The sequence below is a fragment of the Dendronephthya gigantea genome, unplaced genomic scaffold, assembly GCF_004324835.1.
Source record: "Dendronephthya gigantea isolate DGI-Jeju-01 unplaced genomic scaffold, DenGig_1.0 000000F, whole genome shotgun sequence".
Taxonomy (NCBI): domain Eukaryota; kingdom Metazoa; phylum Cnidaria; class Anthozoa; order Malacalcyonacea; family Nephtheidae; genus Dendronephthya; species Dendronephthya gigantea.
In genome coordinates this window covers 326,612-353,500 of record NW_021163010.1, presented here as the reverse complement: position 1 = coordinate 353,500, position 26,889 = coordinate 326,612, and the positions used below count along the sequence as shown (strand labels likewise).

Genomic DNA, 26,889 nt, shown 5'->3' with positions numbered 1-26,889 from the left:
CGACTGACACACTGCCACTGCCGAGACCGTTTATTGCCGGTGTTGTCATGATGATGATAGTCTCGAGACTAAAGAGAAAAGTCTGGTGTCGGTGCAGCCTCGGTTTCGTTTGGTTTAATATATCTCGTTTTCCTATTAAAATATATTATTCTTCTAGTTATCGTGTAAATTACGACGCTTTTCATTGTCATTTGTGGCTTCCGATTTTGTTTCTGTCCTTGACTCCTTGTGTTGATTTTCGTTACGTTAAAGAAAATACTAGCGGATTGATAAGAGCACAAAGATCTTTTTTAATCATTATTCTTTAATTATATGTGACCAGTATGACATACCCTGAACAATAATACACCCACATTATTAATAAAGAGTTCTTTAAAAGATTGCTATTGAATTGTTTGTATAGACTACACGTCAACATATAGACTGCTAAGTTAATCAGATATACTCGAAAAAGAATTATCAGCAACTTTTGCCTTTGGTTTACTTCTAAAGCATCGTGTGTAGTTGCTGCTTGTGCTGTGTAGTGATTGGTAGTATTGTGTACCAAAAGAATCCTATATTTCAGAATAATTGTGGTTTTAGTAAGTCCGATTCCAACTTCAGTTTCTGCTGGGTGATAATTTAATTGAGAAATATCATGTGATCTTCGAGCTTTAGAGCACGACTGGGGGGTTTCTTGAGAAGACAGGCGAACGTTAAATACTGTTTTGTTAAACTGTGTCAACTCTGGTGACTCAGACCATTACAGTATTAGTAATCTAACTGAAATCGCAACATTTATTATGCATTAACATTGAACAAGATCAAATGTTCGATCTTTGAAGTATCCTTGTGAGTCGTGACCGAGCAGGCGGTGCAGCCCTATAATGGTTTATTGATAATTATCAAGGCTTTAATCTCCTCCCAGGTGCAAAGATGGCAGATGATTCGGATCCAGGTCACAAGCTGGTGCGACGGAGTAGTCTTGGTAAGGGTTCTAAGAAAAGGCGAATGAGCAAGAAAAAATACGATGGACGAAATATCATGGATGACATGGCCGGGGTCAGTGATATGGTTTTACTTGATCCACTTACCGAAGACAAACTCATGGAGAATCTTGAGAAACGATTCAAAGCTGGAGAAATTTATGTATGTTTGAACATTTTCTGCGGCTAATTGTAGAGAACATATTGTACTAGAGATTTCCTCATTTCCTCAGAGAGTCTGTACTGCAAGTTGTAACTGCAAATTATATGCATAATATATTAAAATGAAATAACGCATGCGTACATTGTATAACTTTTACGATCTCTTATTAACCGTAGAAGAATACCACCACGCTAAATTACTGAATATTGTGTTCGTGATTAGTTCATCTGATAGAGTTATCATACACTACAATATTGATAAAATGTTTTCTTGCAATTATTCTAGACATACATAGGAAATGTTGTGGTGTCAGTGAATCCCTATGAAAAACTGTATCTTTATACAAACGAAGTGATAATGGAGTACAGATCAAGAAACATTTATGAAATGGCGCCACATCTGTAAGTATTCCAGAATGATATCTTTCGCACTGCCATCAAGACCATTTTAGGGTAGTGTGTAGTCCTGTTGGAATTGCTCTGGGAAGAGATTTTAAATGAAGATTTTTACAGGTACGCAGTTGCTGACTTGGCTTACAGATCAATGCGAGATCACAATAAAGACCAGTGTATTCTTATTACTGGGGAGAGTGGTGCTGGGAAGACAGGTAAACCTGATGTATTGTAATGGTAGTAGTAATTAGACTAAACTCCTAAGACCAGACTCAGTTGCTGGTTAAAAATGTTTGCATTTACAACAATACTTCTGGGAAACGCTTTGTAGAAGCTTCAAAAATTATCATGCAGTATGTTGCGGCTGTTTCTGGAAAGGGAAAACAAGTTGAACAAGTTAAAGAACAACTTCTTCAATGTAATCCAATTCTGGAAGGTAAGTTAGCGACATTTGTGTATTATTCTCTTCAATCAACTAGTTAATTTTGTTGTATTTCATTATTAATATTTAGCGTTTGGCAACGCCAAGACATTAAAAAATGATAACTCGTCGAGATTTGTAAGTATACGTATCAGTTTGTGCATGCATTTATGATTAATGTTTAGGGTTAGGCCTATAGCTATATACCGCGGCTGTTTCACAGAATGACACTATACAGCACCGCAGAAATCAATGCATCTTAACAATTGAAATGTGCTCGTAGAGCGCGTGCGTAATACATACATACATGTGTTGGTTCACAAACAGAAGTACGTGCGTGATGTTGTAAATGTTCGCTTGTCTTAGGGGAAATACATGGATTTAGAGTTTGATTTCAAAGGAGAACCTGTTGGTGGTGTCATAACAAACTGTAAGTTCACAGAATGTTCATCGTACATTTTAAATATATAATTTAATGCAGTGTTTTCTTAATTGAAGCAGTTATTGAACTTTATGCATTCGATTCTAATGAACTGGTTGAACGAAGGGCTAAAAGGAAAAACACAAAAGTCCTCAGATTCATTGAACAAACTAAATTTAAACTTTGACCTTCAGTAATATTTATACAACAGCGTTTTCAATTCATATTTCACAATGTTTTCGTTCAGCTAGGATAAATGATCCCCCTTAAGTTTCTTTATGTTAGTTTTTTAATATGACTCATTTATTATGTCTTCTTTTTCATGTTGATTTTCGGAAAACCAGATCTTTTGGAAAAGGTATGTAATAGCTGTGATTTGTCGGATATTATCATCTGATATTCACATGCAGTGTATTTAGAACTTATTTCTTATTTTTGTGTTGAAACTTCTTGTGTTTTAGTCTCGAATTGTGCATCGTGCCAACGAGGAGAGAAGTTTCCACATTTTCTATCAGCTTCTCAATGGTGGATCGGGAGAGCTTCTTCGTAAGAAATATTTTATTGCATATTCAATAAAGTAAAACTACATCAAAATGGAGAAGTGCTTCTTGCAAAATATTTCACTTTATATAACAACACATAGGTTCCAATTGTTAAAGTCAGGGAATACGTGATGACTTGATGAAACAAAAACAAGCGATTTCTAAGTTGGTTGAATATATGTTTCATCTGTTTTATTTTAGGCGCCCTGGGCCTGGAAAGAAACTGCGCTAAATATGCATATTTGAAGGAGAGTGGTTGCATTTCTGTGAAAACGATTAACGACGTTGAAGACTTTCGTTATACTGAGGTATAACACGAGACACGGATAGTAAATTCCCCCCAGTACTTTCGCGACTAACTGAATATCACAAGTTTGCCAGCTAGTGTGTCATTTTTCTCTCGTAGGTATAGGGAACTGTAAAAATGCTAATCCATTCACTGTTTTCCAAGGTTAACTATGATTTAAAATTAAATTTTTTTTAGAGTGCTATGGGCGTAATTGGGTTTAAAAACCAAGAGAAACTTTGTATTTATCAGCTGATATCAGCAATTCTCCATCTTGGAAATGTACAGTTTGAAGCAGCGCAATTTCATCACGGGGCTGACGGTGTATTTATCACAAATAAAATGGGTAAAAAATTTACGTTATGCATTACCTTTTCATAAAACAACGAGTTCAAACTGACGAGAATTGAACGATACGAGACGTTAAAATATCATGTTGTTCATCATATACATATACATGTTGTTCTAGTGCTGAGAATTATTGGAGATTTACTGAGATGTGAACCAGAAGTGTTACAAAAGGCGTTAACAGAAAGAACGGTGGCAACAAAATACGAGTCCTTCAAGACAACTTTATCGCCATCTGAGGTACAATTGTCGAACACAGGTTTTTAAGAAAGTTGTATATGAGTTGACTGTTGCTAATTAGGCTGATGATATTTTCATTTTTTTTCAAGGCTGGTTACGCTAGAGATGCTCTGAGCAAAGCTTTATACGATCGCTTATTTTCCTGGTTGGTAGCAAGGATCAACCAGAGTATTAAGGTATAGAATCAATGATTATATGATAGGAATGAAGGAATAGGAATGAAGGGATATATAGGAATGGGAGAGAATGGTATTTCGTGGCATCCACTGTTATCCACTGTATCCCTGTTGCCTCTGAATACAAACAGCTTATCTTTACATTCTTAGGTAAAAAGAAGAACTCGCACCAAAGTAATTGGAGTGTTAGACATTTATGGATTTGAGGTGTTTCAGGTAACCTCTTCATTATTGATTAAGATAATCAAGGAGTAAGATCAGAAATTAAACTTTAAGGTCTAGTCATATCTATAGTAAACAATTAATATCTTTTCCATTCCAATTTTCAGAAAAACTTTTTTGAACAATTCATTATAAATTACTGCAACGAAAAACTGCAACAAATATTCATTGAACTGACCTTAAAATCAGAACAAGACGAGTATGTGAGAGAGGTAAGAAAATTTTGATCAGCTTTGCTGCATTTGCATTCTTTTTTAACGCCGGAAGAACAATTCATGATGTAGACACTGAATTGACTGTTTCTTCTTCTTCAGGGTATTGAATGGACTCACATCGACTATTTCAACAATTCTGTGATTTGTGATCTTATTGAAAAAGTAAGATTACTGACTCTTAGTTTATTTTCAGTTGGCTATTCACATTTAATTATTTTTTTCTGCCTTATAGAGCAATGTTGGAATAATAGCCATGATAGACGAAGAATGTTTGCGACCTGGAAAGGTACAGATTATTTCATTGATCTATACTGGTGACTTAAATGAAGATTATTAATATTGTATAACAATTGTATAATAATTGTGAGTTATTGTTTCAAAATATTGATTCGATATAAAATATCAAGTGCTGCTAACTTTGGCCTTTGTAGGCCTGTGGCCTCTGTACTCGAACTAAACAAATGATTTCGAGTCAGGTGTGTTCACAGTATCATCACTATGATGTGATTTTGTTTAGGCCTCCGATATGACGCTTTTGGAAAAATTAAATGCGAAATTTCTGGACCATCCACATTATGACAGCGAGAGCGGTACAAATCCGAGGAAACCAAACTTGAAGATTGGACAAGGACATTTTGTTTTGCGACATTATGCAGGAGATGTAAGGAAAATTAGTTTTGTAACTTTATCGGGCGGTGGAGCTGCTTTTTTATTCATATTTAATGCTGACACAACGGTTTTTCTGCACCGGACCCATTGGGTTTCTGATGACGGTGACCCATTATTATCAGTAATCACTGAGTGAGGAAACAATTCCAAGGCATTTCACCCGGGAGGGTTTTCACGGAAAACAATGGAACCCGCCGTGTGTCGTTGGCTCATGCACGTAAGGAACAATCTTTGTTATCTTTCTCTGCCTAAGTCAATGTATTTTTCTTTTATTCAGGTGACTTACAACGTCAATGGCTTCTTGGACAAGAACAATGATCCGTTGTTTCGTGATTTATCACAAGCAATGTTTCAATGCGAACATCCTTTGTTGCAACAACTTTTTCCAGAAGGTAATTTTCTTTGAGGACGATGCATGTATTTGATCTGCATGCACAAATAAGGCACCTTCGGTCCTTCGCCTTGTCCACATGCATACCCGGGGCATTAGGTAAAGGGATTAGTTGGGTTAGTAGAAATGAGTGTTAAAATTCATTCTATTAATGATGTCGTTTCGATTTGTAATTGCTACATTTTTATCCGACGGCAGGAAATCCCGAGACACCTTCTCGTAAACGACCCAGTACTGCTGCTACCAAATTCAAGGTGGGCCGCTCGAGAGTGTTGCATTATCTTCTATTGTCTTTTTTATCGTTCTGGTCTATTTTATTAACTACTTTCTTGTATTCAGGTGTCCGTAGCACAGTTGATGAAAAATTTAACAGTGAAAAATCCCAATTATGTGAGGTGTATTAAGGTATTGTATAACTTTTATGGGAATATACTGTCATGTCGAATTTTACAACAAAGGATTGTGGAATATCTATTTTTCTTTTTTAGCCAAATGAAGCAAAGAGGGAAAAAGTTTTTGATGAACATTCTGTGAGGCATCAAGTCCGGTATTTAGGGTAGGTTTGCATTTATTCATCCTATAATGACATCACTCGCGCCTGCAGTGAAACTATTATGATTTTAATTTTGCTCGTTGTGAATCGAACTGTTAAAATACTTCAGTAGCTTTTGAGACCCCAAACAGCGAAAAACATTCGTTGTTAATTACGCATGGATTTTTAGGTTATTGGAGAACGTTCGTGTTCGCCGTGCTGGTTATTGTTATAGACAGGAATACTCTATAGCTTTGGAAAGGTATTTTATTACTTAATTGATTCTTAACAACTTGAAACGTAATGTTTCAAGCTTCCCCCTTTTTCATCCCTTTGTCTTCACCGTCTCAACTTTACGTCTACAACCCATATTGCTGAGTCGTTGGTTTCATTTGTTGATTCACTTATCATTACGTGCAATGATATTTGCACTAGCTTTTTATTCTAATAAACTATTTTTTTAAAATATTTCCTGTTTCCAGATACAAAAGTTTGTGTCCAAAAACATGGCCGAAGTGGGATCGTGATCCTAAACAAGGACTTGGTGAGATTTTGAAGGTAATTTTGCTCTTGTTTTTATCACAACAATGAAGAGTCCGCGTCGTCAGAAATATCCAAGTTTTGAGAAAACGGCGTAATCGACCAGTCCGCCAAAAAACGGCGTATTCGACCATAGTCGAGTCCGCCGGAAAATGGTGTATTCGACCATGGTCGAGAATTTTCCTGATTGGAAACTAGCTTTCAGATGGTGGATATAATAATTATTAAGACGAGTTTCTGCATGAAACAATTCTATACATGGTAAACCAGCTACTTCTTGTTGCTATTTGTGCTTTTTTTTATGTTTCTTTTGCCTTCGGCAGTATGCAACATCCTGAGAAGAAGCATTCTAGAAAAGAATCATTCTAGAAAAGAATCTTCTAAATCGAGTAACAAACATTTTTATAATTGTTGTTGTTTAATTTTCAGTATCAGAAAATCAAAAGAAGTGAATATGATTATGGAAGGACCAAACTTTTTATCCGAAATCCACAAACGGTATAAAATATTTATACTTTTATACATCAGCAAATGGAAGAAGAAGAATTTAGCTGTATTACAATAAATTTTACAATTCGTTACACCTGGGCGAATAAAGATTCAGAATCATGTCCGATTTAAACGCGAATTAATCTTACATGTTGTCATATCAGAATTCTGAACTCTGTATATTTGAACAAATGCAATTTAATCTTTACTTTTTTTCCCATGCTTTTCCTAATTTTAGTTGTTTGCACTGGAAGATAGAAGAGAAGAAAAGTTGGAAGATCTTGCAGTCATCATACAAAAACGTTATAAGGGTTTTCGTGACAGGAAGAAGGTAACGTATACGTTTTAAGCTACTTCTTCACATACAATAGTTAATTATTGCATTTGCCTCATCATCATATATCACAGTTTCAGCGAAGACAATTTATAAAATATCTGCATGCATCTATATTTTTTCTATATTTTCTGTGACAACTTTGTAGTTCATCAAAATGAAGGACAGCCAAATATTGATTAGCAAAACATTTAGAGGATTCAAGGTATATTTCTTTTCATTTCTTATGAACTTTATCATATTTTTCAATTCTAATATTTTCCTTTGTATTTCCTACGTAATTTTAGGCAAAGAAGGATTATCGGGCGCAGCGTAATGCAGCCATTATGATCGCTTCGTTTGTGAGAGGATGGCGGGTAAGGCTAATTTTTCTCTTTATTGTTTAGAAGACTTGAAGGTTGAATTATTTCACATGATTTATTTGCCCAAAACAGTTCTCAGTGTTACAAAATTTGGACAAATAGGAATTTAATAGTTCAACAAGAGCTATCGTCAACTGAACTATAACTCTGTGATGTTTAAAATTACTTTTTTACAGGTGCGAAAAGAATATCAACGTTTCTTCCGATCTCATGCCACAGCAGTTATTCAACGTTGCTGGCTATCTTACCTCGTAAGTAATTCACTCTTCTCGGTTCCGTGATTATCGGCGACCCACTTACCCTCTGTGTATCTCCCAATTTGGGGACGTTCCTGCCCAATATTTGTATGTAATCTGTCGGTTTTTGTTTTTGAAGAGAATATCGAGTGACTGTGTTTGCCATTCTTGCATGCACGGATGCTCTTTCAAAGTTTAAGTAAACAAATATTGCCGATTAATTCCTTTCTAATCCCAATGATCTATGGCTGCAATAATTAGTTCAGAGATTGTTTCTTGGTTCATGTCTTTTTCAGAACCATATTATCTTCTTCGTGTTTATTTCTAACAGGTTTCAAGATTTTTGAGAAAGCTTTCGCAAAACTTACCTTCGGAATCGCCACTGGAGAGGAGTTGGCCATCAAGTTTACAAAGATTTCGAATGGCAAATGGGCTTTTAAAGGAGATGTATCACCGCCATCGTGTAAGATATAACGAGCATAATTAAATATTTTGAAACCGTTTTTATATTTCATTTTTTTAAAATTATTTATGCAGTGTCGCCCTCACATCTCTAGAGAATTTCATTCTTTCATGCAGGCCAGCCGCTTGCTGTATCACCAATCCAGAAACACACCATGCGCTTGATCTGTCATTCTTTCTTTGTTTTTTGCTTCTTTGTATTTACAACTTACGTTTTAATTTCCTGCCTCCTAACAGAAGTTTTTGCACCGTCGCATCCCATTTTATCCCACTATATCCCACTGTATGTGACATTCATTTTTTCGTTATAATGTAGTGCAGAAAATACAGACTTGGCTTATCTCCTGAAAGAGTAAAATTAATGAAAGAGAAAGCGAAAGCGAGTGAAATGTTTAAAGGGAAGAAATCTTTGTATCCAGACAGGTAAATTAGCCAATGATGTATTTTTTAATACCCTTCAGATCATCAATTCATCACTACATTACAAATACCTCGCGTTTGCCTATAAACTAAGACGGAGCCTTCAGGAGAACGAGGCTAAGGAAAGAAACCTCACTTGTATCGTATTATGTAAAGATCAAGTATAATATAATAAATTTCCTGCGGTGAATCATAGTGAACTCGATTAACGTGTTTTCTGTTTTAGCGTGGCCGTTCCATTCAAAGGAGAATATGTAAAATTGTCAAATAATAAGAAATGGAAGAAGACAACAAATAATGCCCCAGTAATTTGGGCAGACTGGGTCTCAAAAATTAACCGGAAAAACGGAAAGGTAACATTTTTTTAAGAAAAATCGTAATCTAAAGATAAACCTAATCTGAGCTTTTAAACAATACAGTGAACTATCACAAACTTCATTCTGATAATGGTTGTCAACATCTTCATGACAACATGTACTGTTGGGGTTGTAGGAGGGTGATCAAAAATATGAACCAAGTGCTGCTATTTTTTATTTTTCTAGACGGACGTGTTGCTTTTTTTGAATTTTTCATGAATTTTTATATCTCTATTTTTTAGACCGTAAATCGTGTTCTTGTTGTCACCTCCGATTCTTTGTTGCTCGTAAATCCAAAGAATGTTCAGATCAAATACAAAATTCCTTTTGGGGAAATTCCTCGCATATCAGTCAGTCCATACTATGACCAGCTTGTGATGTTTCATATAAAGAAGGTAATAGTTGAGAAATTAGTAAAAACAGTGCGAACAATTTACCACCGAATGCGGTATTCTGACGATGCAATCTTCCAACCATGCAATACCCTAGCTTGAGTAAACCTAACTATAATGAAACATTCTTGTATGATGCTTGTATGGTTGATTGCATAAATCATTTGTTGTTTAGAATATTGAGCAGAAATCTCTTAGTAAAGGCGATTTTCTCTTCCGAACAAGTCATACTATTGAACTGGTCACTAAAATCATCATAAATATGAAACCTCCTTGTGTTGTTAATTTACAAATCACGCCAAGGTAATTGTTTAAACACACTTAACGATCTCAATTTATGAGGTTGGATGAACTAAGTCATTTTTTTTGAGCGATCTCAGCTGAGGAACTTAATGTGTCCCAATGAAAACGAAATACAAAATAAACTTTTTTTGTTTTCGATAGAATCAAGGCAGAGTTCAGAAAGTCACAGGTGGATCTTAACTTTTCTTCCTCGTTAACTGAGAACACAACACCGCATGTTCGAAGAAGAGGGAAGAATGCGTTCAACATCGCAGTTTATGATATGAATGTACAGGAGTGATAACTACAAAGCCAGTTTGAAAGTTTAGGTGTGATTGCAGATTGGTTTTATGGTCAGTTGTGCACGAAACTCGCATAGAAAATGAAAAAGAAATTCGAATGTTGATCATTCAATACCTTTAGTAGCAATAAATGTTGGAGAGGGAGAATTGAAGAAAAAAGCCGACACCATTTCATTCCGGGGTTCTCTAAACTTCATAGTCTCAGATTAATTTATATGCATGTGCGTCTTTTCTGTCACTAAGGCAAGTACTTACAGTTGACGAATACACGGCAGTATGTTGTAGTTATTTAAGTTCATATTTAAAACATTAAATGTCGTCGCGAAAATATTTATGGGCCGATATTGGATAATCTCACATTGTAACCTAGTTACTGAAGTTCACTGACTTGTCAGTCGTGAATAATATGAAGTACTGTGTCAGTGTGTTTGTATACTACACTTAATGTCTTGTAGTTCATTATAAAGGACACTAGAGCTTTGCCTAACTGAGCTCTGCAGCAAGACCTCGCACTCTACATAGGAAAGTTAATCTCTCAGTGCAGAATTAACAATAAATATTTAAATTAGAAATAAGTTTCTTATATTCTGTAAGTCTTATGAACTACACAGATTTAACAAAGTGAACGGAAGGTTCAAGTTTTTTTACGCTGGCCAAATAAGCGGGCTCATGAATTGCTATTTTATCATTTTTATGATACAAAATTGAAAAATGAACATTTTATAAATTTCTAAGCGTATTTTAACCGTTTTGTATGATCACATAAACGGTAGAAAATCTGAATTAAGAGGGCCAAACGTTCCTGAAAAACGTTTCTGTGGTTTGGACTTTATTTTACCCGCTCTATCCAGGTTTAATAATAAAAATAATATATTAAAAGAAAATTATGTGTGGTGCAGTACGACTGTACGATGTCGAATGAATTAACTACAGGATCTAACTCGATGGCTGCAAAGCTGCATTGGTATGGGAAGATGTTAAAATGTAAGTGAATGTGAACATTGCAATTTCTGCTTTCATTAAAATGTCAGTATCCCTGGATATTAACTGGATTGGTTGCAGCCAGTTCACAGTTGTTACAACTTGCATGTACGTCACTTCACTCACTTGCAAACGACAGGCAAACGACGCGACGTTTCCACGTGCTGAATAATTTGTTTTGACATGAATTCCAGCCAATATTCCTGCCCCAATCCCAGTTGTACCTGCCTTTTTTAACCTACAAATTCATGCAGTCACTGATCCATGTGACCACACTGTACTGTTACTATGAAAGTCACCTGTGTTATTTGTATTCATATTATAATACATATTAACATAAGAATCGTTAATATATTCATATATAAGCAATTATAGAGTATGAAATGAACATATTTATACTTGCTGCTTAATTAGGTGTCTATCTTCACCTCTGCTAATGCAATATCTTATCAACACTTCCTCTGCAACAAAAGAAAGATAAACAGTGCAACAATTAATTATTTTGCTCTTGAAGTGTCTATACACTGACTCAAGTACTTTGTCTTCTTCCCAGACAGTCAATACCTATATCTCAATGGTTAATATCCTAAATTGATTTTTAATTATTTTGGTATATATTCTTCTAACTTGTATGTTTTACTGTATCTATTATAGTTGTAGTTTTAAAATAATAAGAAATATATAGGCATAGAAATGAAGCCCATACAGTGGGTAGCAGATCACATATAAACAGTGATTGCCTTATCTCTGATAAGAATGGCCTGATATCCGCAACTCTGTTCAGTATATTGCTTGAAAGAAATATTGGAACAATTGATTGTTTCACTTCAGCAGCAATTTAATAGTTTTGAGTCTCAGGTTAACAGATGGAGACATAGTCATGCACACAGGCAATTGAAAGTTTTATCATCAGTTTCAGGAATTTTTAGGATTTTCTAGCCTAAGATATTTCTTTGCCTGGTGTTTGCTGTTTGAGGTTAATATAATGTGAAGCGTAAAATATTATCTTGTGAATGCTAGCTGTGGATGATCCACACTGCATGTATGCGACATTTTGTGCGAAGATTTGCAGGCTGATCTTCGTACACGTCAACGAGACTGTCGTCTTTGTCAGCGAAGAAGGAACATATCAATTATCATCAATGGATGGATGATCTCCCCTAGAATTGTGATGACTTAAAATTAAACTAGTACTAAATGCTTTCAATAAAAATACTTACAAACGCGATTATGTTCTTTGTGGCTTTTGGTATGAACTCGCAAAAACTTGTCGTTTGAGGCAAGGGTTTGCATGTGCGTGAGACCTGAGTCTTAGACCTATCCCATGCAATCCCATGCAGCTGTGAAGAATCTTTGTGTTTCTTAGTAATTAAATCAAGCAGACAATAAAAGGAAATATCTAAACTCGACGATGTCGCTCAAACGATTTCCCATGTGAACGACATTTCCACAGAATATCGTTGATCCAGGATACAAATTAAATTCGCTCGTTCCAACTCTGAAAGTGAGTGAGTACAATCATGCAATACCATGTTATAAGTGCCTCAACTCTCTAGGCTTACGTTACGTGTGCAGTCGTTCATTGAACAGGAGTTTTCTATCGTCTCTTGTGTCATTATCACATGAAACAACTTAAATGCTCAAACGATTCATTGTACGAACTTTTATTGATCTTCTCAAGTACATTACATCATTTTAGTTATGGTATTGAATTGATGTAAAGCTATTATAATCCAGTAACTGCAAGATTGGTTTATGTTGGCTGATACTGTATTGATTAATGATATCCATGCTTTGTTTTATTCATGTTTCATCTGTTCACATCAACACGATAAGAAACTTTTATGTCATTCTGAAGGAACCAGGCCAATATTATTAAGATTTAATTGAAAAGGTTTTTCATGCGTCTCATTCAATTAAGATACCTAGCTACAAGGTTAAATAGCTCGAGGGTTTTTACAGCTGAGTTCAGTTAACAGTTTATGTTTCCTTACCTCAAAACAAGAGATGGACTTGGGCAAATCTACACAATTATAGTCTTAAAAAAGCTGAAAAACAGTTCAAGAATAAGATGGTTCGACAAAAGATTGAAAACAGACAAGAAAGATTATTTATGATTTTGAATGGTATGTCAGACGTTTTGGCGTCTGTATTTCTAAGCAGTTGTTTTTTCCAGACTTCACGACCCTTAACCTGGCCCAACAAATAACAGCAAACAAAGATTTTTATCACTTCATTGTGTCAAAGTTCCTGAATCTATAATTACGTTAATTTTAGATATATTTGTTTTTAATTACGGAATGTGATTGTGGTTTTGTGTGAGAAAGCCTTTCACCACAGCTATGTCAAAAATATATTGACTATGGAAAACCTGGTCTATATAGATAATATAGCTATTTGTGAGAAAACCTTTCACCGTAATCATGCTATAAATATATAAACTATGGAAAAATCTTGTCTATATATTTGTGTGAGAAAAGCTTTCACGACAACCATGCTATAAATATATTAACTATGAAAAACCTGGTCTATCATTAGTGACACTATTCATGCAATTCACGGAACATAAATGAAAGATTTCAGGAAATATATTGATATCATATCAGGTTGATAACTGACAAAGTGTAATCTTGCCCAAAATCGAGATCGCGTTTATATTGTTTTTGTGTTTCTTTAATTATTTTGAATGACGCTATACTGGGTCAAAAAAGTTGTAAAAAAATCCCAACTCTTTCTATTAAATTGACCTCTGGTCATGCAGTCTGGTGTATTTTTAGTATAGAGCACTTGACTGACTGACTTTGGTATGTTGGTTGACAAAGGGTTAATGCGTATGTTGAACTTGAGTTTGGCAGCTTAAAAAGAATGTTTTAATCAAAGGAATTTTTCCCTGCGTCAAGGTATGGACATAGCTTGTGTACGTGTCGTGTCGAGTATTTGAACCTTTCAGCTGGCTCATAGGAGAAGAGTTGAATGAATGACACTTCTGTAACTTTTCTTTCTATACCCAACATTTTTAAAAAAATTGCATCATCATCGTACAACATGTGGGGTGAAAGAAACGTGCAAGTCAAAGATCACATCTTGCTAATTATGCATTATCGCACATTTATCTCTGGATTCTGAGCGCTCGGCTCGATCACAGGATCAAACTTCCCGGACCTAATTTTCCCAGGACAATAACTTTACCCTTTGTCTACGAAGCAGAAAATCACATATACGTCAGAAAGAGACTCAATTCCTGTCGTACCATATTTGGATATGAAAAACACATTCACGGAAACATTTAACTAGTTAACAAGATCATTATATACGAAGAAAGGTTTGCAGAAAGAATTCCTACGTTTAAAAATTTACTAAAACATAGTGTTTAACTGTTCAACCAAGCCGTTGCTATAAGCAAAAATTTTTAAGGTTATCTTGCTTCATAAAGATTAAAATGCCTTTAACATTTAAATTGCCCCCTGGTCTGGCCTAGAGCTTGTAAATATTTGTCTTGGTGTGTGTGTTGAATAGAAAATTTAAAGTAAGCTAGGTATTTTGTTCAGAGTCTCGTTTATAGCTAATATACGGACATACAGCTATTTGGTGAAATTATATATTGTTTATCTGTTGAGAATAAAATGTTCTTTAAAGGCAAGCGTCTTTTGTCAGCTAAACGTTATGGATATAAGCTTGACAAGATACGGTTTTGAGGTCAAAAAGTTCAAATGACCTTGTCAAGGCTTGTTCTGCAGTCACAATGTTATAGCTATGTGCGAAACGCAGTTTTGCTGAATGAATAATAAAGCTTTATATAAGTATTGTAAATACATTTACTGAAGCTAATACATGCACGGTTACTCAACTTGTTTTCTCTGAAGACTTGAGAGGCCTTGAATGTTTCGTAAAACCTATCGCCTCGTTTTCGCGCGAGCAATCTATTTATTCAAGCTAAGAACAAAAGACGCCTATTTTGCGAACTTAATTAAGGCTTCCTTTTGAAATAACACAAATACCCTCACGTCAGTCGCGACATGTGCGTTGTTTTAACAGCTTTTACACATCTTAACAAGAACATTTAAAGGATTTCACCGAAACACGGTCTTAGAGACCCTGACCTTTGGTACAACTGGATGGTAACTAAGGTGCATGTGCCAACATATACTGTACATGTGACAACATATTGTATAGCTATCCTATTTTATATAAAATTTAAAGATAAGAGCAGAACAAGATATCCTTCGTATAACACTTTCTTAATTTATGTTGCGGGCTATCGCCTGAAACTCTTGGATCAAAAAGACTTGGATCAAAATGTGTGGTGTGTGTGCAATTGTAATATCATCTGAATTTAGTAAATTATTAACTTCGACTATTGCAGAATATAAACTGTATCAGTCAGTGTCATATGTTCTACACTTCTGTCGCGATAAACCTCGAACAGGCATTTTCGATTGTAAGGTTAAATATTTCACATAAACCAGGAAATTTAATTAAGTATCAAGACCACCATGTTATGATTTTTATTCATAAAATTTGTTACAGTGTCATTCAAACTAAACAAAGTGATATATTAAATTCTGGACATACAAAGGTTTTCGGATTAATTGCCGTTCTTGGTGTTTATTGGTATTTATTTTATTGTTACTATCGATCAATCATCTTGACATGTTGTTTCTAAAATCATAATAGCCAAAATGTCTTGCATCATAATAATTGTTTAAGCTATTCAATCTGTCTGGGAATTTTATTTACAAATTTATCCTATTCTATATTTAAAATATTTTATACTTCTATAAATATTCTATATAAAAGTAATTAAACAATAGACAATTTAAAGAAATTTAGCGAGTACCTACTCTATGTATAGTATATCTACAAATAAGAATTGCATAAGAAATGATGGCGTGATGGTTTTCGTTCCTGGAATTATCATTTACACATTTTATTATATTTTGTCAGCCATTTTATTAATCAATACTTTTAAAAAAGCATTGAGTATTTCGAAAAGCAAAGAGTATTTCGAAACAGGAAAAACCACAGTCAAGAACATGAACGATTTTTCCCTGCCAACGCCCAATAATTAGTTGTACCGCTCATGCGCATTTATTAGCTGTCCGCACGTTCGTCATAACTCAAGAAATTAAATCATACCTCGCATAAGACGTGCGTAGAATAACAAACTCGTTGATTTTAACGTCATGTTCCTCTCTTTTTTCAGATAAGAAGGCTATTTGCCCTCGACAAATGCATTACCTGTCTCGTGGAGACGGTGGAGTGTTTTGCTCGAGATTTAGTATTCTCGCGTATTGCAAAAGTTCAATTTTACAAACTCATTTTTTTTCAAAAGCCTAACACGTGGTTTGTCGCCTCGCACCGCATTATTGCTCCTCCCTTTTGTCAACTACAACCCAGCCCTGTTTCTAGTACATAGGACAAGACTAAATGGATAAATATTTGCATTGAAGTAAAAATGAAGTCCAAACTTCACTCAGCCAATGTGGTTTAGACAACAGAGATATCATTAAATCTTCCATGCAGTGGAATTGCGGCTTTGGTTGAATATCATAGATTACACTTCGGTAAAATCGCTTTGAACATGCGGTATTTCGGTTTATTTATAAGCTTTCGGTAAAACTAAAGTTATTGATTACCAACAATATTTGTTCTGGCGGTAATCATTAGTATTGGTTCCCCAATGCGTGTTCAATTAGTGAGTAAACATGGCCGACTCGGGCGAAGGACAATTTATAAATAATTGGATGTATTTTGGTATTTAGTATTATTGAGATTCGTTAGCACTTTACAGAGATGTCTCAATGCAGAGTTTTACTAGATTGATAGGAAGCAGATCTTATCTTATCAAAACTAACAGTGTTCTTACGTTCTTCGCGGGTTGCGCACTTCATTTCAAAAGATTTCAAAATTGGATATTGTTGCAATGATTGAGCGTTGCTTTTCATATTTTTTAATGCAATTACAGGCAACAATAGCACAAACATGCCCACAATCATTGTTGATGCTCCACAAGATTTTACTTCAGCACGTGTCCTATGCTTGGATTACACCAAATATTCTGCAGCAGGATTACCCAACATCGTGAACTATACATGAAGCTGCAGGCGACGATACGCTAGAAGATTAACAACGATTTCCGATCTTTTATTTGATTTTTGTAACATTGTTTTGACTTTCGCTACATCTGCTCACAGTTTGAGTCTCCTCACCCGCACGCAGTCGAATTTGACAAAGAAGCTGCTTGAATCAGTTTTAACAATGAAAACCTTATCTACAGACGATTTACTTGTGTATTTTGTAGCAGCTCTAGCATTTCACTGAATATTCGTCACTTCTATCGTTGACATATAAGGAGGTCGCTTCTTTCATTAGTGGATCATGGAGAACTGGAACCTTTAAGTTCACGTTCTAAACGACACATTCATTATTAAAATCCCCTTGTAAATGATAACTTTAGGCCAAACCAAATGCCAAACTGTGATCTATTCTTTAAATTGTGAATGTATTCTGTGTGAATCGTGGATGTGCGTGAATCAATTCTTGCTGAGTGTTTTGTTGCTTAGCAAAACTGAAGAAGAGATACACAACGTGATAGTGATTTTCATTTCCTGAATTTAGAAGAAGTAATATTTCATGTTTCTCGTTCTAAAGTAAAAGCAGAGCGTATGTCGTTAATTGATGTACTGTACGTTTATGTACAAGGTTTGTTTGAATATCGACGCATGCATCAGAGTGATATTTGCAAATCATACAACAAGCCTGCCTCACAGACATCCTTAATATGTCTTACTATACAACACGTGTTTTCATGCAACGATACACATGATCTAAACGTCCTGTATTCGTCGTAAAGTTTTACCAGACATTTAGCTGTGGTTATCGAGTTTCAAAATCGAAATTCACACGCTGAACTGGATCCGGCTCATGGTATAATAACACCCCATCTCCTTAAAGCACAATGGAAAATGATTAATTTCTATACCCCTGCAGTTCCTGGCTCGTCTCTGACAACCTCTTGTTTAATTAAGCCAAGGTATAAATACAACACATGAGATTAACATGCAAAAAAGAAACCTTTATATACGCACACTTAATTTTATTATTAATTATAGATTTATAACGTTTTATATATTGCTAACATAATATTTTAAGGAATTACGTAACTGCAGAAACAATGCTATCACTATTCTTTATATAATCAAGAATCACACTTGCGATAATAATGACTGCATGAAAACTGATAATTTTATACACCAGCATAAATGTCCTTAAATTAATAGATCTTTTTGTAAAAGTATTTCCACGTATATTTATATAATATATAATATATATTAGGAATGAGAAAATACACTATTGTCGTATAATTGGAAACAAATTCAAAATTCATATGGGATGTGCACAAGTTATATGTATACTCTTGTCACAGTAGCTATGAACGTTGTGAAGTCCGGCGTGCATTAGTCGCTGTGTTTGTGATAAAAAAGCGATGTTTGCATAACCGAGACGATTTTCTTTTCAAATAAAACATGTATATTTTGGCCGTTAAAAGAATTCACTAATTAATTGCTATAAATTGTTTTCATGTTAGATGACCAAAAGCAAGCTGAATCAGGTTGACTAATCGTTACATTTTTTTCTATATAATTCTCCAAAGCACACGGATACCGCATCAGTTGGAAAAAGTAAAATATTGTCCGAATAGTTGTTGCATAAAAACAAAGTATGTCCGCTATATAATTATGTTGGATTATTTCAGAGATCGTTCTTCACCAGACTTCACATGCAGTTGACGCGTTCATTAAACTATACATTAATCACATTTATTCTTGATGTTCTAATAACGTACACTATATAGTCCTCTAATTAAATAATTGTCACTCATTTCTGTCATTTTGACGCGATATGTTCTCGGCTATGATACACACTAGCTCATAATGATGTGCATATATACTTGTCGTGGTTATATACCTCCTTATGCACTTTTTTACTTGGTCGTGGCCAAGATTTTGCTAGCCATGCATAGACTAATGCTATGTCTGCCTGCATGTGTATATTATTATAGTGCATGAGTATTATTTGAACGATTTGCAACTGTTTCCAGCTCTCATCCATTTACATATTGATTTCGCCTTCTCTCGTGTCAGTGGATTGACGACATTGAATCTGTATATTCTGTGTCCTTGCCGAATTTTTACAGCAGCTATAGCAATCCCTCTTACAAAGTAATTATTTCTGTCACGCCATATATAAGAACCTGAACCAGACATTCCCGGTGCGACGTCACAAAAATTTAATTGGAATCCACGCCACTCTCTGAAGATATTACAACGCGTGTGCCACATTGTGTTTGCCTTCTTGTCTCCTGGAAAACCGTTGAATTGCAGTTTTGAACCTTGTGATCTGTGGAAAGCTACAGGTGTCATGTATGGTCGCTTGTGTTCTCGCCGTAGCTCTAAAACAGCATAATCGTATCTCAACCGACTTTGTTTTGTTAGTGTATGCCATTCCTTTGTAGCGTATACCTTGCGCACTTTTCGCCAACGAACTCTGCCACTCATGTGGAGAAAACCTGTTCAAATTAAGGAAGAAAAGTAAATGAGAAGTTGTGAACACATACGAGTTCTGCATCTTGTTCCTTGAAGGTTGTTAGGGGGTATTTGAGGCATTTAGTTACCCTTGATCCTCAAAGGAGAAAATATAGGTTCAATTTCGTATACCCATGCATGCAGGCATGTATGTATAGTTGAAGTTGAAGTACTCTATAATCATTTGCGTTTGACATTGGCGCAGAGTTGTTTCCTCAGCTTAATTCGTTTTGTCTAAATATTGTATTCTCATTATTGGTATATATGCAGCCGGAATTGCCTTTGCATACGCTAGTTTACTACGCATCTTACTGAGCATGTATATATGCACATGCGTTTCGGTGAACCTGCAACTGTTGCATGGCTTATATAATATATTTTTATATTTTTGTAAACTTAAATAGGGAGGAACAAAACCATTTTCGTGCTTATGGTATAGAGTGCTCATCAGTGGTATCTGACGTGCTCATAGAGTATTCCTAGCCTAAGTTTCAAAGTATTCCTAGCCTAAGTTTCAAAGTATTCCTAGCCTAAGTTTCAAAGTATTCCTAGCCTAAGTTTCAAAGTATTCCTAGCCTTTCAGAGTATTCCTAGCCAAAGCGTCTCTTTGATAAAGTTTTAAAAGTACATGCTACTTTGCTATGAAACATGTATTTCGTTAAAACGTCTTCGGCTTTGTACGTTAGGGCGTGATATGTTCAAAAGCAAAGTGTTCGAGAATTTCGTGCATTTTTACGATCAATCATGCAAAAAATTCATGTTGAATGTCAAATATATTCAGACATGCATTCAGACGCAATATTTGTGGACTAAGCTAACAGCTTAATATGTGTTAAGATTTTAGTTAAATCATGCATGGACTGCACTTCGTTTTTTGTCTTTGTCGCTACAAAATATTGCGACTCGCATTCCTTTAGGAAACCATCCAATATCGAGAAAATAAAGCATATTTACAGACGATAAAACAATGCAAGGAAGGAATATTCTTTGACTTCTGCAGAATTGCTATATTTAGATCTGTAGGAAGCCAAAACGTTTTCTGGAGAGATCGAGCTAAGTCATAGCTAAAGCTTATTTCAACATTCAGTTTGCTTATTTGGTTGTTTTGTTTATATTTAGTCCTACGCATATACTCATATACATGCTCGTATACAATATCGTATGGTCACATTAACATTTTTAAACTCTTACTCTATAAGGCCACACAAGCCCTGTATAAAAAAGTGGACGGATCAACTCGTGCAAAATAGTTGAAGCGGTATCCGCGTGCGTGCATGACTCGTTGACTTAGCTTGCATTTACTTTACTTTTTAGCCCTTTTTATTTAAGTAATGAAATTTTACCAAAAGCATTTTACAAGATACTTTAGTTAATTTAGCTGGAATATTTAATTAGCTCACGTCTGTCAAGAATCTTCCTTATCAAAGCTATATGTAATTAAGGTTTTACTTCAACTCGCAGACTATACCCAAATGACTCTTAACGCAATATAGTGTTTTCCTCACTTGGATTTTTCTTCGGAATTTGTGGAAAGAATAGATGAGAACACGAAATTGAGCGATAAAGATGGATGGTATAAGAATAAACTACTAAGTTGAGTAAATCAGTGGGATTAGCGGACGTCATTGTTCCCAAAATCAAACTTTGACTGCAAAGATTAGTAAAGAATGTGTTCTGTCATGAACTAATCAAAACGTTTTTCTGACACGACCCTGTGGAATTTTCGTTCATATTTTCACTGACGTTCGTCGGAAAGCAATTAAAAAGAGTTTTGTTTAGTAAACACAGCATGAATGCTAGTAGAGCTCCTTCGAAGCAAAACATAATTAACCTTCACGACTGCGTCGATTTCTTTCCCTCTTTTTATAGGAGCATTTTAAATTTGCAACAGTGATGTTACATAGTCATAATGAAATTATGATAAGTCGCAAAACTGCTAGTTCAAATCAGGGTTACATCTGCTTTCTTCAGTGAATTTTGGGTATTTCCTTTCTTTCATGCATGTATTGTTTGACAAAGACAAAGATTTCGAGTCAATAGCCCATGTTTAGATATCATTTCTTTCAGCCACCTCATTCAAATGCCTTTCGATCCTATTCACCTCATTTATCTAATGGCGCTTAACTCGTCATGCTTTTTTGTTTCTGTCAAGTGTAATTTAAAAAGCTTTCAGGAGTTCACAGCAAATTATAGTCAGTTTAGGAAAAAGCATGTTTAGTTGTGGAACGCCGAATAAGATTGGAAATTTAAAACGACGTTTGTTATGCGATCATGAAAAATGAATTCAATTCTCAGTGTAATTATCGACTGTGAAAGAATGAATGCTATTTTCAAAGTTGGCAGCACTTGGTTTTCCGAAATGAATCTCTTATACCATGATCAAGCCTGTCGTCCTCAGTAAAATAAGTAAGTTTTAATCATTCAGAAACTGCATCTTTGTTGCACTTTCTTCCAGATCATCTTAGACAGGAATTTTCGTTTTGCGCATATCAAACTGAATAGAATTGTTTGACTTGTTTACTATTATAGGTTCATCCTTACAGACTGTGCATTTGAGAATTCCGTTTTCATTCTCAAATTGCACGTGGTGCCCTCGCATTTCCTACGCTTTATTGAAAAGTCCTAAAGACCACGTCTCATTTTGACATTGTAAACTATAAATTTAAAGATGAGGGAGGGGGTGTTGGGGGATAATGTAGATAGCACTAACCGTCGTTCTTTTGGTTACATGAGGACCTAACTATTCAAAAATAAACTGAAAGCTATTCTTACCAACTTTTAGTCTTGTTTTAGTCTTCCTTTTTGTTCCTGTGTATGCGCAATGGGCTGCAGTAAGAACATGTCTTGGACCAATCAGTGTTCCTGAACAACCAGTCGAAATTTTGACTGATGCAGCGTAAGGCATAACCTCTGCATCTGATGATGTTGTGATTTGCTTTCGATCATCTTTACCAAATATCATTGCTGCTGATCGCTTTTGTCGTGTTTTAACTGGAGTTGTTTTATCTTCCACATCGTTCGGCGCATTCTTTAAAAACATAATTATGTCTTCCAAGTCTAAACCATGTAGAACTTTATAAAAGTCAATGTTGTCGGTCGATAACTGCCAATCAAATTCTTCATCATCATTGTGGTCGTTTCCTTGTACTTCCTTAGTGAAAGTGTTTTCATTGACACTTCTGCAATACCCAGAGCTAGCAAGATTACAGATGATGATAAATATAGCAAGAAGTGAGCTCATGTTATGTCCTCTTTCATTTCTTGAACTGCGTCCGTGAAACTGTCTGACCTCATACATCCTGTTTAATAATTAAAAGAAGAAAAATTGTTTTTAGTATTCTTGAAATTTAACCTGTATATCGAAGTTAGCGCTGTGATCGGTCTGCTGTAATAAACACTCAACTGTATGTCTATATGAATGCCTCATAACTAAGAACACTCTTGTCCACTGAAGCGATAATTATATATCAACAATATGAAGTCCAGAAATATTTCGTGGTTGCGAGGTTCATAAATACCTGAATGAAATGAAATGAAAATGTATTCTGTCGCAAGCAAACAGCAACTCTTTCAGATTCGTCCTTCTCGCTACGTGTATGATAGCACAATGACAACAAAATATCCGGTAGCCGATTATCATTACAAAATAAGCATAATCACAGCTGATTGTATTCGTACAATATTTGCTTATTACGGTCATAGTTGGAATTCCTTAGCAATTCTCTTCCAAACATTTTATGTATTTTAACTGTGTCCCCCATCTGACTTATTAATACGACTAAGATTGTTCGAATACTTACTGGTATCTTGCGGGGAGGTTTTAAAAGGCAAATCACTCAGCAGACACCTGTATTTCGTCCGCTTAAAATGCTTTCGTGTTTAAGGGGACGCAATGTGTAAGGTGTAATTAGTTAAACTAAGCGGAACCTGTATCCTAAAAATAGTTGCAGTTTACCTCAGAATGATTACCTATGCCTAGCAGCTTCTAAGTGGGGCTGCGTTAGGAATGCCGCTTTATGTAGGTCTGCTTTCAAAGTCCGTAAAACAAACAGTAAACAAAAGCGCGATAATCAGGTCAGAAGAAGCTGAACGTTAATCTGACAGTGGGTGCCATGTTTTCCTAGCAGCTTTTTGTATCTTGATTAAGGCTCAAATCAGATATGAAAAATGTCATTTATTTTTAGTACGAGGGTAAATGGGGGTTAAATATATTACAACATATTTTTCTTCTACGTCTAACAGACCGAAATTTTAATAGTTTCTAACATTCTTCCGCATATTGGGTTTATTATCTAGAAACAAACACATGCGGCTATTTCCTTTCTAACACAGCAAGGCCTTTATTATATCTACGCTCTCTAGGAGCCCTATTACGAGTTTAAGATTTTTTGTCTTTGTTGCAAAATTTTTGTTACTTATGACATTGTAAAGAAATGTTTCGGTTTGTTTCAGCTCCCAGGGTTTGCCGCTGTTTCATTGGGAAGATACATCATGCGACGGATGTCGAGTATTGCTGACGAAATATTTTCTAATTTTAATGTCTCGTGATTTAAAGAATTTGCTCATGTTCGCGTCTGTAAGTTTTCAGTACACTCGCGGTGTTCGGATGTGGTCGTAAAATTTGTACTGAATTTGTACATGTTGTTTGGTTAAGGCAGCATTCACGGTTGTTCAGTATCGCAGCAAAAATATAGAAATGAATTTACGTCTCTTCTTTATTGTAATTAGGCAACATGCCCGGCTTTTGCCGAATTTGGCCGACAATGAATGCTTCTGCCTTTATGCGCCCCCCGTCGACACATTCTGATATATGTGCATGATCTCTATATTGAACTTCGATAAACCGTATTTAGACCTCACACACGTGAGTCAGTAAACGATACCATCATTTTAAGAGTATATAGGATTATGGTAGAATTTCATAATGCAAATGCTTTTGTCACAGCACTTCAACACCAACCTAGCCTTCGCACCCACGGCGTCCTGGTTCTTGCAATTGGTTGATACCTTTCGTGCAATTATCCAAAAGCAAACCACATCACGTTTATGAGGGCTGCTGGAAGTGTATATTTTTCGATATTTGTATATACGACTGGTGAAAAATTACCGCGAACTCATTTTAGTATAAGTTTGATTCATTTATATATCCATTCCATGCACTTGTGCCTTTGAACATTTGTATTCGAAACTTGCCGACGAACACTAGGTAACAAGAGACAACCATGCACCATGCACAATCACTATTTCGAGGGAATATCAAAGAGAACAAATTCCGAAGATTACAATAATTTTGTGAATCCAATATTTAAAAACAAAACAAAAATGAAGACATTCAGCAACTTTATTGCATCACGTTAGCATGTGATATAACAACTGCGTCTTCAAGTTTAAAGCCAGGAGCATGCGCTTATAGATTTCAGTTTCAAATTCAAATTAAGACCAAACAGAAACAATCATGCAAGGTAATGATTTATTGGCATGCTTTATGCTTGCTGCGTCGTTCGCCCCACTTATAACAGCGATAGTAACGATACCACAGTCATTGGTTGGAATAACTGAATTGTATACGCTGTTCGACACAAACCATTGCGAAACAACGCATTTAGTTTTGTTAACCTTACTGTTTACTCTTCACGAACACTTCTGTGTGAAAAATACTTAGTTGCAAAGCAGCCTTAACTGTCCACAGCAGCCTATATACCGGCGAGTGACGTTAGAGGAGCAATTGAAAAGCGAAGTGGGCTTATTTTCATAATATCTTCACGGCTATATAGAAGATTATTGCATGCAACATTCAACAAGAATTGGTTCTTACCTTAGTTATACTTTTTCTATTCCTGAAAATAATACGAATTTCCGTCCACAAATATCAACCTTTTTCAATTCCTATCAATGTGTGTATAGAGCTCTACAAAATCAAAGGAATTTTATATGAGACAAGTAATTAGTGTATATAAGGCATTGCGATGAAGTGTATGCTAATGTTGTAAATTATTATGGATGAAATGAATTTCCTAAATCTAAATGATTGCCATACAAACAATGATCTTTGAAGAGTCAGTGTTGTTTTCTCCTTGCAAATACAACAAGATATAACGAGCAACCACAAAAATATATACATTTTTTAATCGTACATGCATACATCTTTAATTTCTCTATATTAATCTGCTGTGAACTGGTCAAAGTTTATATAGTCATGAAAAGATGACATATATAAAAGTTCATCCGGTCAGGTTACTGGGTTATTCAAAAAACACCCTGACCAATATCGTAATAAATTTTCAAGAAGTAAATTTCTTTACACATACCAAAGTATTATTTCGAAAATTCTTGCGATAAAAATACATATAAAAGACTCTTTTTGACTGTGTCCAACAATTACCTTTCTTTCATGATATTGTTCAGTTAATATTGTTTTAGTTATTGTATTTTTCCATGTTTTAAAATGTTAAAGGTTAGCAAGTGACGAACCGGAACATACGCAGTATTAAATTTAGATTGCTGTAGGGAAAATTATTAAGCGGTGGGCGTTTATACATGTTTTCACGGCTATTATATAGCATCGTCATGCACTTTCATTGTCTTTATGCACGGCCAGAATATCCAATAACAAATGCATTGCCATTGCTCGCATTTTTAGATGTTTTTATTAGAATGCTTGTCATACTGTATAAATATGGTCACTATATATATTCGGGTTTTTTGGCAGAAGACAAACACCAGCCATGTAATTTAACTTACATGAGTATATATATGAAAAACATACACACTGCACGCTGGTCAGGCCACGCAGACTATGTTGGTCTTGTTTAATGTCGTGATAAAATCTCTATCCTTGCACATATAAAGAGTTTATTTTGTGTAAAAAAGGTCTGGTAATCTATCGGTTGTAACAAATATCCATATATAGATAACCGAAAAAAGAATTTCATATACTTGCTACTTTGACACGTAGGGTAATTTTTTACCTATTTGTTTTCTATTCAAAATGGCCGGATACAATGCGTGTAGTTTATGCTCATGACGCCAGGGACATATATATATAAGCTCTGCTTTTCAATTTAGTATTGCTTGGGCACACTTTTTAGTCTTAACGAAAAACGATTATCGTTATATATGGCGTGGCATTTCATCACATGCACTGTTCATACTAACTTCATGGTAC

At 35.2% G+C, this 26,889-nt stretch overlaps 2 protein-coding genes and 1 long non-coding RNA gene across 8 annotated transcripts in view; 1 reads left to right on the top strand and 2 right to left on the bottom strand.

The window, feature by feature from the left end:
- The window catches only part of LOC114521164 (unconventional myosin-Ia-like), a 28,528-nt gene extending 3,022 nt beyond the window's left edge, over nucleotides 1-25,506 (top strand). Inside the window, exons 2-36 of one of the 3 annotated variants that reach the window (XR_003686786.1) lie at nucleotides 908-1,128; nucleotides 1,414-1,529; nucleotides 1,641-1,735; nucleotides 1,852-1,956; nucleotides 2,033-2,079; nucleotides 2,308-2,371; nucleotides 2,707-2,720; nucleotides 2,824-2,908; nucleotides 3,106-3,212; nucleotides 3,389-3,536; nucleotides 3,660-3,778; nucleotides 3,868-3,954; nucleotides 4,105-4,170; nucleotides 4,284-4,388; nucleotides 4,491-4,553; nucleotides 4,624-4,677; nucleotides 4,909-5,052; nucleotides 5,338-5,452; nucleotides 5,650-5,705; nucleotides 5,791-5,856; nucleotides 5,940-6,007; nucleotides 6,174-6,245; nucleotides 6,466-6,541; nucleotides 6,953-7,021; nucleotides 7,251-7,343; nucleotides 7,495-7,551; nucleotides 7,634-7,702; nucleotides 7,885-7,959; nucleotides 8,276-8,407; nucleotides 8,723-8,829; nucleotides 9,053-9,179; nucleotides 9,425-9,577; nucleotides 9,750-9,877; nucleotides 10,019-11,142; nucleotides 24,177-25,506. Coding sequence is in view for 1 of the 3 variants with exons in the window: in XM_028541589.1 (XP_028397390.1) it covers nucleotides 916-1,128; nucleotides 1,414-1,529; nucleotides 1,641-1,735; nucleotides 1,852-1,956; nucleotides 2,033-2,079; nucleotides 2,308-2,371; nucleotides 2,707-2,720; nucleotides 2,824-2,908; nucleotides 3,106-3,212; nucleotides 3,389-3,536; nucleotides 3,660-3,778; nucleotides 3,868-3,954; nucleotides 4,105-4,170; nucleotides 4,284-4,388; nucleotides 4,491-4,553; nucleotides 4,624-4,677; nucleotides 4,909-5,052; nucleotides 5,338-5,452; nucleotides 5,650-5,705; nucleotides 5,791-5,856; nucleotides 5,940-6,007; nucleotides 6,174-6,245; nucleotides 6,466-6,541; nucleotides 6,953-7,021; nucleotides 7,251-7,343; nucleotides 7,495-7,551; nucleotides 7,634-7,702; nucleotides 7,885-7,959; nucleotides 8,276-8,407; nucleotides 8,723-8,829; nucleotides 9,053-9,179; nucleotides 9,425-9,577; nucleotides 9,750-9,877; nucleotides 10,019-10,157 (3,234 nt within the window). In the remaining 2 variants the exon portion in view is untranslated. Of the gene's footprint in view, nucleotides 1-907; nucleotides 1,129-1,413; nucleotides 1,530-1,640; nucleotides 1,736-1,851; nucleotides 1,957-2,032; nucleotides 2,080-2,307; nucleotides 2,372-2,706; nucleotides 2,721-2,823; nucleotides 2,909-3,105; nucleotides 3,213-3,388; nucleotides 3,537-3,659; nucleotides 3,779-3,867; nucleotides 3,955-4,104; nucleotides 4,171-4,283; nucleotides 4,389-4,490; nucleotides 4,554-4,623; nucleotides 4,678-4,908; nucleotides 5,053-5,337; nucleotides 5,453-5,649; nucleotides 5,706-5,790; nucleotides 5,857-5,939; nucleotides 6,008-6,173; nucleotides 6,246-6,465; nucleotides 6,542-6,952; nucleotides 7,022-7,250; nucleotides 7,344-7,494; nucleotides 7,552-7,633; nucleotides 7,703-7,884; nucleotides 7,960-8,275; nucleotides 8,408-8,722; nucleotides 8,830-9,052; nucleotides 9,180-9,424; nucleotides 9,578-9,749; nucleotides 9,878-10,018; nucleotides 11,426-11,553; nucleotides 11,917-24,176 lie in introns of those variants that run through there. The other 2 variants (XR_003686784.1, XM_028541589.1) reach the window with 2 other exon arrangements.
- LOC114521228 lies at nucleotides 11,328-12,388 on the bottom strand. Its single transcript, XR_003686793.1, has 3 exons — nucleotides 12,360-12,388; nucleotides 11,568-11,600; nucleotides 11,328-11,377 (listed from the first exon to the last, which is right to left on the bottom strand). It is a non-coding gene; the product is annotated as an uncharacterized LOC114521228 (long non-coding RNA).
- LOC114521181 (serine protease 23-like) lies at nucleotides 18,256-25,654 on the bottom strand. Of its 4 annotated transcripts, none has more exons than XM_028541609.1 (4): nucleotides 25,540-25,653; nucleotides 23,128-23,242; nucleotides 22,497-23,023; nucleotides 18,257-19,708 (listed from the first exon to the last, which is right to left on the bottom strand). In XM_028541609.1, the coding sequence occupies exons 3-4, from the start codon at nucleotides 23,020-23,022 to the stop codon at nucleotides 19,212-19,214; spliced, it is 1,023 nt and encodes a 340-aa protein (XP_028397410.1). In that variant the 5' UTR covers nucleotide 23,023; nucleotides 23,128-23,242; nucleotides 25,540-25,653; the 3' UTR covers nucleotides 18,257-19,211. The 4 variants fall into 4 exon arrangements, with proteins under 4 accessions (XP_028397402.1, XP_028397410.1, XP_028397419.1 ...); XM_028541618.1 differs by lacking the exon at nucleotides 25,540-25,653 and adding an exon at nucleotides 23,525-24,147; XM_028541601.1 differs by lacking the exons at nucleotides 23,128-23,242; nucleotides 25,540-25,653 and adding an exon at nucleotides 23,243-24,151 and having other exon boundaries at nucleotides 18,256-19,708.
- Nucleotides 25,655-26,889: the final 1,235 nt, after the last annotated feature.